We start from the raw sequence: 13,527 nt of genomic DNA, 5'->3' as shown, positions 1-13,527 counted from the left end.
GGAATTCCGGGTTATCAGTCAATAGAAGGTACGAGGGGAAAAGCAATCTAGCAAGGGAATAGCATAGACTAAGACCCAGAAGATAGATCTGTGGCAGCAGAGCTGAGAGTCCTGTGTGTTTCTGTGCTGCGTTTGAGGTGGAGGAGTGAATATGGATGCTGACAGGTAACCAGGGGGCTGGGGGGCACACTGTAGAGTTTAGACTCTGAGTGCCCCTTGTTCTGATCGCTGCCAAGCCAGAGAGCACAGGGTGTCTGCTTCAGCTTCCCCCAAGCCTAGTACGTCTCCCCAGCTACTCCTCCTCGGGAGGGGCTTGGGCTGCCGGGGCTGAGTGCAAAGGGCTTACTCTTCTCAGAGCACTGTCAGAGCACAAATAGTTCAGGGTCAGGGAGAGAGGGACAGAAGAGGGAGCTTTTTGGCCTTCTCAAACACCCAAGCCAGAGCCCTGGGCACAGGAAGTGATGAGGACACAGGCCCTGGCCCCCTGTGAGCCCCAGTCGGGTACAGGAGGTGATGTGTGGGAAGAACGTGACGGTGAAGTGTGGAAATAGGCAGCCTCATTTGGCGCATCCCTCAAGAGACATGCGCTGAGGCCCTACTCAGATCAGGTGAGCAGGGGTGGGCTATACAAACTAGGCAGGTGGGGGCTGGGCTACACAAACTAGGCAGCTGCCCTGGGTCCCATCTGGCCCCACACTCTGCATGCAGGTGGCTCTGCCTCCAGGCTCCTCCATCCCTGGAAGTGGGCTTCTCCCCATTTCCCAGAAGGAAAGGATTGACATGGCTAGAGCAGCCGTGGGTGATCTGGCCAGGACCCCTCACATCAGCATGCCGAGGTCCCTGCCAGCACCACAGAAACCTCTCTCTGTATGTGATCTCGCCATGCCCCTTTTGACCCCCAGCTGACCCACTCTCCCTCCCCACAGGCTCTCCAGGAGCGCCGGGCCCGCTGCGAGACACAGAACATAGACCCCGTGGTCTGGACCAACCAGCGGGTGCTCAAATGGGTGCGAGACATTGACTTGAAGGTGAGGGGTGATGGCGGGCGTGGGGGGTGGTGACTCTTGGCCATATGCAAATCCCATGCCAGTCTGTATGCAAATTCAGTATCCATCTTTGTGTGGGCTGGGCATCATTTCCCAGGCTGGCAAGAAGAGCCTGCTTCCTGTCACTCAAGAGGCCAGAACTACTTCCCTGCCCACCCCTTCCCATCCCATAGTGAGGGTGCGGATGCTGAGCCATCCTCGCTCTCTGAAGTCAGTAGGGGGTTGAATCCACAGCCATCTTCTCCCTCAACAAGCATTTATGGGCCGCCTGCCTAGGTCTGGGGTCTATCAGTGACAAAATAGTCCAGTCGCTATTCTGAAGGCCCTAAAAAGAGTGAGGCTGGGGTTCCCCTGAGGATTAAATACACTAGTCCCCAAGGGGCGGGGTCAAGCCCTTGCTCTTGAGGACATGTTCCCCCTGGGGTATCCCCGCCCTCAGGCCAGCGGGACGGCCCCCCAGGCTCACCAGCCCCGTGCCTTGCCCTCAGGAGTACGCAGACAACCTGACCAACAGTGGCGTCCACGGCGCCGTGCTGGTGCTGGAACCCACGTTCAACGCTGAGGCCATGGCCACCGCCCTGGGCATCCCCAGCGGGAAGCACATCCTCCGGAGGCACCTGGCGGAGGAGATGAGCGCCATCTTCCACCCGGCCAAGTGAGTGTGGGCTGCAGGCAGCAGCTTCCGGCTTTCGAAGCAGATGGTAGTGACTTCCAGTTGGTCCCGGCCGTGCGCTTCCTGGGTCCCCCTTGTTCCTTTGCAACACAGCGTTCTTATTTTACGGATCCAGGCTCAGACAAGTGAAGTGCTTTAGCCTCAATGTCATAAACTAGAAAGAGGTAAAGGAGGAGTCAATCAGCTTTTGAATAAAGTGTGTGGTGCTTCCCAGGTGGCTCTCGCGGTGAAGAATCTGCCTGCCAGTACAGAAGAGGCAAGAGACCCACGGATGGATCCCTGGGTAGGAAATGGCAAGCCACTCCAGTGGAATATTCTTGCCTGGAGAATTTCATGGACAGAGAAACCTGGTGGGCTACAGTCCATGGGGTCGCAAAGAGTCAGACACAACTGATTGCTCACACGTACACACACACACACACACACACACAGAAAAAAAAAAAAACTGGGCATTTAGAGAAGGGAGAAAGGTCAGCATGTATGAGGAAGACCATGTGAGTGTGGGGTTTGAGCTGAGGAGGATTTGCACTGGCCTAAGAGGTTTACATGAACAGTATGAAAAGGCAAAATGATAGGATACTGAAAGAGGAACTCCCCAGGTCAGTAGGTGCCCAATATGCTACTGGAGATCAGTGGAGAAATAACTCCAGAAAGAATGAAAGGATGGAGCCAAAGCAAAAACAATACCCAGCTGTGGATGTGACTGATGATAGAAGCAAGGTCTGATGCTGTAAAGAGCAATATTGCATAGGAACCTGGAATGTCAGGTCCATGAATCAAGGCAAATTGGAAGTGGTCAAACAAAGAGATGGCGAGAGTGAACGTCGACATTCTAGGAATCAGCAAACTAAAATGGACTGGAATAGGTGAATTTAACTCAGATGACCATTATATCTACTACTGCGGGCAGGAATCCCTCAGAAGAAATGGAGTAGCCATTATGGTCAACAAAAGAGTCCGAAATGCAGTACTTGGATGCAATCTCAAAAACGACAGAATGATCTCTGTTTGTTTCCAAGGCAAACCATTCAATATCACGGTAATCCAAGTCTGTGCCCCAACCAGTAACGCTGAAGAAACTGAAGTTGAATGGTTCTATGAAGACCTACAAGACCTTCTAGAACTAACACCCAAAAAAGATGTCCTTTTCATTATAGGGGACTGGAATGCAAAAGTAGGAAGTCAAGAAACACCTGGAGTAACAGGCAAATTTGGCCTTGGAATGCGGAATGAAGCAGGGCAAAGACGAATAGAGTTTTGCCAAGAAAATGCACTGGTCATAGCAAACACCCTCTTCCAACAACACAAGAGAAGACTCTACACATGGACATCACCAGATGGTCAATACCGAAATCAGATTGATTATATTCTTTGCAGCCAAAGATGGAGAAGCTCTATACAGTCAACAAAAACAAGACCAGGAGCTGACTGTGGCTCAGATCATGAACTTCTTATTACCAAATTCAGACTTAAATTGAAGAAAGTAGGGAAAACTGCTAGACCATTCAGGTATGACCTAAATCAAATCCCTTATGATTATACAGTGGAAGTGAGAAATAGATTTAAGGGCCTAGATCTGATAGATAGAGTGCCTGATGAACTATGGAATGAGGTTCATGACATTGTACAGGAGACAGGGATCAAAACCATCCCCATGGAAAAGAAATGCAAAAGAGCAAAATGGCTGTCTGGGGAGGCCTTACAAATAGCTGTGAAAAGAAGAGAAGCAAAAAGCAAAGGAGAAAAGGAAAGATACAAGCATCTGAATGCAGAGTTCCAAAGAATAGCAAGAAGAGATAAGAAAGCCTTCTTCAGCGATCAATGCAAAGAAATAGAGGAAAACAACAGAATGGGAAAGACTAGAGATCTCTTCAAGAAAATCAGAGATACCAAGGGAACATTTCATGCAAAGATGGGCTCGATAAAGGACAGAAATGGTATGGACATAACAGAAGCAGAAGAAGGACATCTGGTGATATCCATGTGTAGAGTCTTCTCTTGTGTTGTTGGAAGAGGGTGTTTGCTATGACCAGTGCATTTTCTTGGCAAAACTCTATTCATCTTTGCCTATTCGTGGCAAGAATACATGGAAGAACTGTACAAAAAAGATCTTCATGACCCAGATAATCATGATGGTGTGATCACTCATCTAAAGCCAGACATCCTGGAATGTGAAGTCAAGTGGGCCTTAGAAAGCATCACTATGAACAAAGCTAGTGGAGGTGATGGCATTCCAGTTGAGCTATTTCAAATCCTGAAAGATAATGCTGTGAAAGTGCTGCACTCAATATGCCAACAAATTTGGAAAACTCAGCAGTGGCCACAGGACTGGGAAAGTCAGTTTTCATTCCAATCCCAAAGAAAGGCAATACCAAAGAATGCTCAAACTACCGCACAATTGCACTCATCTCACATGCTAGTAAAGTAATGCTCAAAATTCTCCAAGCCAGGCTTCAGCAATATGTGAACCGTGAACTTCCTGATGTTCAAGCTGGTTTCAGAAAAGGCAGAGGAACCAGAGATCAAATTGCCAACATCCGCTGGATCATGGAAAAAGCAACAGAGTTCCAGGAAAATATCTATTTCTGCTTTATTGACTATGCCAAAGCCTTTGACTGTGTGGATCACAATAAACTGTGGAAAATTCTGAAAGAGATGGAAATACCAGATCACCTGACCTGCCTCTTGAGAAATCTGTATGCAAGTCAGGAAGCAACAGTTAGAACTGGACATGGAACAACAGACTGGTTCCAATAGGAAAAGGAGTACGTCAAGGCTGTATATTGTCACCCTGCTTATTTAACTTATATGCAGAGTACATCATGAGAAACGCTGGACTGGAAGAAACACAAGCTGGAATCAAGATTGCCAGGAGAAATATCAATAACCTCAGATATGCAGATGACACCACCTTGTGGCAGAAAGTAAAGAGGAACTAAAAAGCCTCTTGATGAAAGTGAAAGAGGAAAATGAAAAAGTTGGCTTAAAGCTCAACATTCAGAAAAATAAGATCATGGCATCTGGTCCCATCACTTCATGGGAAATAGATGGGGAAAGAGTGGAGACAGTGTCAGACTTCATTTTTTTGGGCTCCAAAATCACTGCAGATGGTGACTGCAGCCATGAAATTAAAAGATGCTTACTCCTTGGAAGAAAAGTTATGACCAACCTAGATAGCATATTCAAAAGCAGAGACATTACTTTGTCGACTAAGGTCCATCTAGTCAAGGCTATGGTTTTCCCAGTGGTCATGTGTGGATGTGAGAGTTGGACTGTGAAGAAGGCTGAGTGCCGAAGAATTGATGCTTTTGAACTGTGGTGTTGGAGAAGACTCTTGAGAGTCCCTTGGAATGCAAGGAGATCCAACCAGTCCATTCTGAAGGAGATCAACCCTGGGATTTCTTTGGAAGGAATGATGCTAAAGCTGAAACTCCAGTACTTTGGCCACCTCATGCGAAGAGTTGACTCATTGGAAAAGACTCTGATGCTGGGAGGGATTGGGGGCCCGGAGGAGAAGGGGATGACAGAGGATGAGATGGCTGGATGGCATCACTGACTCGATGGACGTGAGTCTGAGTGAACTCCGGGAGTTGGTGATGGACAGGGAGGCCTGGCATGCTGCAATTCATGGGGTCGCAAAGAGTTGGACAAGACTGAGTGACTGAACTGAACTTAACTGAAGAGGTTTACATGGTTATTCCAGGTAGGACTGACATGGGGACAAAGGTTTGGTGGGCTGCCGTGTATGGGGTCGCACAGAGTCAGACACGACTGATGTGACTTAGCAGGTGGTGCCAGCGGTAAAGAACCCACCTGCCAGTGCAGGAGCCACAGGGTCAATCCCTGGAGCAGGAAGATCCCCTGGAGAAGGAAATGGCAACCCATTTCAGCATTCTTGCCTGAATCCCATGGACAGAGGAGCCTGGCAGACTACTGTCCATAGGGTCACAAAGTGTTGGGCATGACTGAAGCAACTTAACACACCAGATTCAAATGGAGGCTCTATGCATCAGGCCTGAGTACTCAATCCCCAAACTACGTGGGGCCTCAGAGAGCAGCCGAGTCACACCCCGTGTCATGCAGGTAGAACAAGATTACGCAGCTGTCACAAGGTGCAAGTGCCCTGGGCCGCCCTCCGCCAACAGCAGGCGCATGCCCAGGCAGTTCTCACAGACCCTGCAAGCAGAATCATCAGTGCTCTTGTGAACTGCATATTCCCGCACCCCTGCTCAGACCTGCAGGACCAGCATCTGCTGGCAGAGCCCAGGAATCTACATTTTCAGCATTTTAAGCATGCGTAGGTGGTTTTTGTGACAAGCACCCTATCCTCAGCTGGTAAAGAATCCGCCTGCAATGCGAGAGACCTGGGTTCAATCCCTGTGGAAGACCCCCTGGAGAAGGGAAAGGCTACCCACTCCAGGATTCTGGCCTGGAGAATTCCATGGACTGTATTGTCCATGGGATTGCAAAGAGTTGGACACAACTGAGCGACTTTCACTTTCACCCTATTCCATGAGCCATGAATTGATAGGTCAGGAAAAAGGTTTTTCTCCTCAGAATTTTCTACTTTCCTCTACCTTCCTTCTGGAAGAACCCACCAATCTGTAACAAGCTTAAAGTATTCTGAGCCCTGGAGGGATAGGTCTAGCTAAATGTTAGCCATGTGCCTAATTCATTAGCGTTCATGTGATACTTAAACCCTTGACCCCCCTCCTATGAGGTATCTAAGATTAGTGGATGAACACTAGTGGGGTTTTGGGGGGGGCACAGATAGGGTGGCTTCTTACATTGTTGGGAGGTCAGAGACTCCTTCAAGAACTAGATGCAGGCAAGTATCAGGATGAAGAAGAGGGAAACTGACTCAGTTTAGGCTCCTCATTTTACCTCTAAGGAGTCTGAGGCTGCTCAGGCAGGGAACTAGAAACACCAGACCTCAAGCTTTGCTCAGACAAGCTCCCTGTAAGGACTGCTTTCCTTGATGCTGCTTCTCTCCATGAGTCGACATCATAGCTGATGACTCAAAGTCTTCATGTGGGATTTTGGAACCTCGCGGCCCTTTGCTGAGACCTTGCCATGGGCCAGGGGAGCAGACTTGCAGTTGGCTGGGAGGAGACAAACTCCATGAGTTTCTAAGGAATTTTAGAGCCCACTTCTGTTGGTACAAGAGACTGCAGCTAAACCAAACACCAGGGAAATAGTGATCCCCAGGCAGGTGGTGAAACACTTGGGAAGGTCTGCTGGGTTTATATTAACCAGGATCTATGGGCTTTGCCCAGGACATGTCTTTCATGGTCTCAGCATCTCATCCTGTCTTCTGCTTTCTTGCTCCTTTTCCTTCTCTGTTGCTGAGAGAAGGGCAGGGCAGCTTTCCAGAGAAAGGGCAGGGCAGGTGGTGCTGGTCTTTTGGGGTGAGTCCTCCCAAAATGATCAGGTTGGGTGGAAAGATTCCAGTTTGAGAAAACATCCTGAACCATTGCAACAGGATTGCAGACCAACCCAGGACTCCATCCCAACTGAATCCCAGGCTGGGTGGGCCAGGATGATGGTCATCACAACAACCCTTCACATTAATACCATACGTCATCTTCAACACAGTGCTGTCACGTCCCTTGTTTCACTCGCTCCTACTCCTCACGAAGGGAGCTAAGTGAGAAAGAATCGTAACCTCAGGCTTCAGAGAGGTGCTGTGACCTGCTCGTGACTAGTCAGGAGTCCGTGGCAATGCTGTAATCGATCAACCTCTGACCCTCCACCACACTAGGAAGCCTGGAGAGGGGCTAATGATTGCCTGATTCTGCTCCCCAGGAGATGTGACCCCTGATCACATCTGTGACCCCACATCACCCAGTCAATGTGTTGCCTGTAGTCATAGGAGGGTAGTTGGCTCAAAGCATCTAGGGAGATTATAGGCACCATGTGTTAATGTCCCATGACCAGGGAGACAGAAAATATTAGCACCCAATCCTCCTCCTAGACAGACACATTTACCTAAGTTCCCATATGACATCATCTTCTCCAGCCTCCTCTCATTGCCTTGAAAAGCATATAACCAAAGGGGTCAAGGCAGAGCAGTTTCTCACATCATCTTGTGATGTCTGCTTTGACATGCACTGACTTATTATTTCTCTTGGTGAACACTGGTCCACTACTAACTCTGTCATAGTACTGTGCTTAAGTTAAAGAAACAGAAAATTTTTTTAAAAGAGAGAGAAATAAACCAGTGGACCAAAAGGATGCAGGAGGTAGCCATGCTATCCCAAAGGCATTCACTGGAGCATCACAGGAGCCAGAAGAAAAGCCTTGATGAAAATGCATGACCATCGCCAGCACTGGCCTGAAGGATGGTATATTCTGTCACTAACAGAAGGTCAGAGTCAAGGGGGATTCAGCCTGTAGTTCATTCAGATTCTGAATATTAGGCCTGAGAAGAGTGGCCTTTAGGCCTCTGAAGCTTTAGGCCTCAGACAAGCTTTGCATCTTTCTTGTAAATACCCATTCCCATCCTGTGGTCTTATGACCCACAGCCCCAAAAAATGTGCCTTTATATGCCCAAGGATGCAAGAGTCAGCCAGCATCTCCCTCCCTTCTCTCCTCCTTCCCCCTCCAGAAGCAGTTATAAGGTGAGGTTATCAAACTACCATAACTGTTTCCTGAGCTCTGCCATGGGCCACGCTCAGAAACTAGCACACTGTCACCACATTCTGGAGGTGGGTGCATGAGCCCCATTTCACAGATGAGGAAACTGAGATACTGTAGCAAGTTTACACATCTTGCCTAGGTAAAAACTGAGGAGCTGATAAAAAATGAGGAGCTGGGATTCAAAGCACCACACTTTGCTGCTTTCCTAAAGAGCAGGAAGAGTGGTCAGAACAACAGAGGACCTGTCCGGCAGTGGTTTAATTGCCCCTGGGCCCTCCCCGGGAACCTTTTTTTTTTTTTTTCACATCAGTCTTCAGTTGAAACAAAAGTTTACTAGTGGCTCAGGAATTAGGTACATTCAAAGTGGAATAGCTAGATCCAGAAATTCTGGGTTAATAAGTCTCTTTCTGATTATTGGGTATTTCCTTTTTTCCCCCCATTTTTTTAAACTGGGACTTTATTTTCTTGGGTTCCAAAACTACGGCAGATGGTGACTGCAGCCATGAAATTAAAAGATGCTTGCTCCTTGAAAGAAAAGCTATGAACAACCTAAGCAGCACATTGAAAAGCAGAGACATTACTTTGCCAGCAAAGGTCCCTCTAGTCAAGGCTATGGTTTTTCCAGTAGTCATATATGGATGTGAGAGTTGGACCATAAAGAAGGCTGAGTGCCGAAGAGCTGATGCTTTTGAACTGTGGTGTTGGAGAAGACTCTTGAGCGTCCCTTGGACAGCAAGGAGATCAAACCAGTCAATCCTAAAGGAAATCAGTCCTGAATATTCATTGGAAGGACTGATGCTGAAGCCGAAGCTCCAATACTTTGGCTACCTGATGCAAAGAGCCGACTCATTAGAAGAGATCCTGATACTGGGAAAGATTGAAGGTGGGAAGAGAAGGGGATGACAGAGGATGAGATAGTTGAGTGTATCACTGACTCAAGGACATGAGTTTGAGCAAGCTCCGGGAGATGGTGATGGACAGGGAAGCCTGACGTGCTGCAGTCCATGGGGTCACAAAGAGTCAGACACAACTGAGCAACTGAAGAGATAGTCACTCTACTGTGTTGTGTATAATGAAGTGGATCTGCTGTACTGAGCCTCCATCCCTGCGTGTCACTGGTGAGGCAGAGTGAACGCAGTGCCTGAGGCAGAGATGCCCATGATAACTGACAGGTCACGTGCCCTGACCTCCCAGGGGCGCTGGAGTGTCCCAGTGAGCAGTTGCCCTGACCTCCCAGGGGCGCTGGAGTGTCTCAGTGAAGCCGTCGCCCTGACCTCCCAGGGGCGCTGGAGTGTCTCAGTGAAGCCGTTGCCCTGACCTCCCAGGGGCGCTGGAGTGTCTCAGTGAAGCCGTCGCCCTGACCTCCCAGGGATGCTGGAGTGTCTCAGTGAGCAGTTGCCCTGACCTCCCGGAGCGCTGGAGTGTCTCAGTGAAGCCATTGCCCTGACCTCCCAGGGGCGCTGGAGTGTCCCCGTGAAGCCGTTGCCCTGACCTCCCAGGGGCACTGGAGTGTCTCAGTGAGCTGTTTCCTCTCCAGTTAGTTACATGGGGCTCCGCTTTCTGTCACTTTGCTCCAGTTTTCTCATTAGCGTTTCCGTAGAGAGTGATTTCATTATGAACTCAGACAGACGCAACCCCCAAGCACAGAGAGTTAGAGGCCTTGTCACAGCTCTGCCTCTGGGCCTGGCATGTGGCCCCAGTCTGAGAGATCCCAGCAGCAGGCAAAGGGGAATAGTCCTGGGCCACCTGGCAGATCACCAGAGCTGGAGTGGGAGGGGGCACACTGAGATTTGGGGGCACCCACAGGAAGGTGGTGTTTATAATATTCTGCCCCACCCCAACCCGGATGATCACTGAGCTGTGAGCCCAGGCCCTGGGGTAGTCAGTGCCTGCAGTCATGGTCCTCTGTAAGGAGAGGGCCTGGCAGGATCTTTGGGGGCTGAATTCTGGCTCCCCTTCCATCATCTGAGGTTTTTCAGTTCCCTCATCTTGAAAGGGGAATAATCGCTCCTCCTGAACCGTGGGGTGAGTTCAAGGAGCTATCACGCAGGAAGGACCTGGCATCATGCCCAGCACACAGTAGGCGACCAATTAAGACTCTGTCCTCCCCTACTTCACTCATCTCCACCGAAGCATCTTGCACCTCGTGGGCCTCGTAAACCCTCGTTTAACTGGGTGAGACTCAGCTCTCAGGACGCCCAGCTGGCAGTCTGATTCTCACCCACCACCTCCTACCTACACAGGATGCCTTTCCAGCGCCCCAGGCGCCCTCTGTGTTGACTCAAGAAATTGCATGGAGGTGCTGTCTTCCAGAAACTTCCCTCATTAAGGTGTATCCTTCTAGCATTCCACTCCCTCAAGGTTTGATGGAGAGACCAGGAATACTCAGTAAGCCATTTCAAGCCTCCAAGGGCCATAGCCTTGCACTTGACCTAGTCCCTGCAGCATCTGCATTTTAATCCTCAGGAGGAACAGGGTAGGATTTTAGCCACTGTGGAAAAGCAGGAGGAAAGGTGTTTTAGCATAGTGGGGGCAGCAGCTGCCCGTGGTCCTCTGTCTACACCACAAAGACGCCACTTTCTGCACAGGGTATGGTCTGTTAAGACCAGAACTGAGTACTGGACTCCATTGTACAGATGAGGAAATTGAGACCCAGCCAGGGAATCAGCTCACACAAGGGCACAGCTAGGGGATGTGCAGTGCCTTGAGCGGGGATTCAAGCCAGGTCTGTACCCCTCAATGCCTGTGTTGGTCACAGCAACTACTCATGATATGCAGCCCCTTCTCAGCATGTTATATGTGTCCTCTCATTTAATCCTCCAGTGACCTTATAAGAGAAATGTTGTTGTTAACCCCACTTCACAGAGTACACAGCTCAGGGGACATGACTGCTAAGGGGGTGGGGCCAGGCCACTGATGTGGAGTCCACGGTCTTACATTGACCCCACAAGGTGGGAAGAAAAAAAGGTCTAGATCTTGTTCCTAGAAGTTCAAGTTCCATCCCTGCCACTGTGTGTCTTATGTATCCTTGGATGAGACATACATCCCCTCTGCACTCCTATCTCTTTTTCAGTGAAAACCAAAGAAGGGGCTCTGGAGTCCTCCCAAGCTCATGGAATGACTAATATTCCATAAATTGGGAATGGGGGGTTAATGTCCTTCCCACCAGACAGCAAACAGATTTGGCTGCATGAGTTTAGATTGTCATGGCTTCTGCAGTTCGAACAGCTTCCCTGCTAGACCCAGGGCATTCCATCCCCAGGAGGAGGAGAGAGGATGGGTATCACTGAACATGTCGGTCCCTGACCCACCACAGAGCCAGAACCTCCCTGTGCTGGGGATGCCTTGGCGCCTGGGGACCTGAGAACTCAGCTTCATCTGCAGCCAGTATGGGTCCCTGCCCAGCACCCTCCCCTCCCTTGAACTTTCTCAGCAGAAGTTAATGCCACAAGAAGCAGAGCATCTCTGAGGCAGGTGTTAGAAGGTTCGTTTCTCTCCATGTGTCTACTTCCATGGTGGCCTGAGCCAAGCCTCGCCGCTCCTGTGAAGCCAGTTCCTGACCGCCCATCAGCCAGAGCCAATTCCGACATTAAATTTATAACTGTTAATTTGAGTTATTAGCATTGTAGCCATTCACTAGATGCTCAGCTCAGCTCCAAAGTACTAACCTTCCAATCACTTGAGGAAGTCGGCTAATGCCTTCTCCACCTGACAGCTGGAGGAGAAACCCAGCTTTTGAGAGACAAAGTGATGAGCTCAAGGTCACACAGCCAGTAAAGAGGAAAGCCAGGATTTCAATGCAGCTAAAGCTTCAAGGAAGATAACTGGACATTAGTGTCTTGGGATTGGCGAGGTTGGCAGGAGAGGTGCGGAAGGCTCTGCCCTAGCTGGGGAGGACCCTGCAGGCAAAGAAAGGACAGGAGCCCCAGGGACACTGAGGTTCACCCAGAATCCAAAAGCGAAGGAAGGCAAATGGGAGAACTAAGTTCCAGACTCCTGGCTGTGAACCAATTTTTTGCCCCAACTCCATACCCTGTACACACTATCCCTGAGATTCTAACACAGGGCTCATCAAAACAGATTTGATAGCAAAAAAGCAACTGTAGACAGTGTGCAAACAAATGGACTAGGTTTCAGTAAAACTTTATTTACAAACTCAGTCCACTGGCTGCATTTGGCCACTGGCTGTAGGTCACCAAGTCCTAGTCTAACAAGCCTTTGATGCTTTTATACAGGGAAGGAGGTGATGGGGGTAACTTCAGACGAGTCAGTGGGGGACACAGATTTCAAATGCAAAGCGGGGGAAACCTTCCTGATGCTTCTCAAGCTACACATAATGAGCTAGAATGTGGGGCTTCTCCTATCATGTCTTGCCTCTCCTGATAGGGTTTGCAGAGTCCTGGGGGCTGAAGAGAGACTTTGAAAGTTCAAATCTTGGCTCTGCAAGATTTGCTCACACACTCCAAGCTGTGTGATCCTGGGCAGATTGCTTAACCTCTCTGTGCCCCCCTTTTCTCCAGCAGAGATGGAAGCTGGACCTCTAGGTATGCTGTGGGGATTATGTTTGTAAAGTGCTTAGCTTAGCACAGTGGTGGCACATAGGAGGTACTAAGTGAACCACAGTTGTGGTCATTGTGACCAGAGTAAGTGACTGAGTGACTGTGTCTCTGGGTCGCAGTAGCTGACAGCCCCCCACCTTGCCCACACTGACTTGCAATGGGTGTCTCCCCAGCTGCACAGGCATCCGGGAAGCTGAGCGATTTGGAACGCCCCCCGGGAGGGCCTCCAGCATCACCCGGGCAGGGAAGGAGGAGAACAGCGGTGGTATCAAGTACAAGGCTGGCCGGGTAGGTCACTCCATGTGTTTCCCTGGGGGTCCCCCAGCCTTTGTGTTGTCTGGGCCCATGTTACCCTTTCCCAGCTCTCCCTGTGGAGCGGTGTTGATGGACCAGGTCACACGCACAGCTGGGAGGAGGGCCCTGGAAGCCACCTTCAGGGACCCACATGATGGTTAAGACACACTCAGCCTTGTGGGGCTTTTGACACTGTATCTCAAAGTGCGGGTCTCACCTGCCTGCATAAAACTCACCTAGGCGGCTGCTTAACATGCAGACTCCAGGACCCACCTGGTCCTCCCGACGCTGGAGCCTCTGAGGTGAAGGGGACCTG

At 49.8% G+C, this 13,527-nt stretch overlaps 1 protein-coding gene across 2 annotated transcripts in view; it reads left to right on the top strand.

Annotated features, from left to right (window-relative positions):
- The window catches only part of KAZN (kazrin, periplakin interacting protein), a 527,299-nt gene that overhangs the window by 508,312 nt on the left and 5,460 nt on the right, over positions 1-13,527 (top strand). For both annotated transcript variants that reach the window (XM_018060597.1, XM_018060598.1), the window contains 3 exons: positions 927-1,028; positions 1,535-1,701; positions 13,091-13,205. In XM_018060597.1, the coding sequence (XP_017916086.1) occupies positions 927-1,028; positions 1,535-1,701; positions 13,091-13,205 (384 nt within the window). The remainder of the gene's footprint in view (positions 1-926; positions 1,029-1,534; positions 1,702-13,090; positions 13,206-13,527) is intronic.

The sequence above is a fragment of the Capra hircus genome, chromosome 16 (assembly GCF_001704415.2).
Source record: "Capra hircus breed San Clemente chromosome 16, ASM170441v1, whole genome shotgun sequence".
In the NCBI taxonomy this organism is placed as follows: domain Eukaryota; kingdom Metazoa; phylum Chordata; class Mammalia; order Artiodactyla; family Bovidae; genus Capra; species Capra hircus.
Note: the sequence above shows the minus strand (reverse complement) of the source record. Positions and strands in the feature narration are given on the sequence as shown.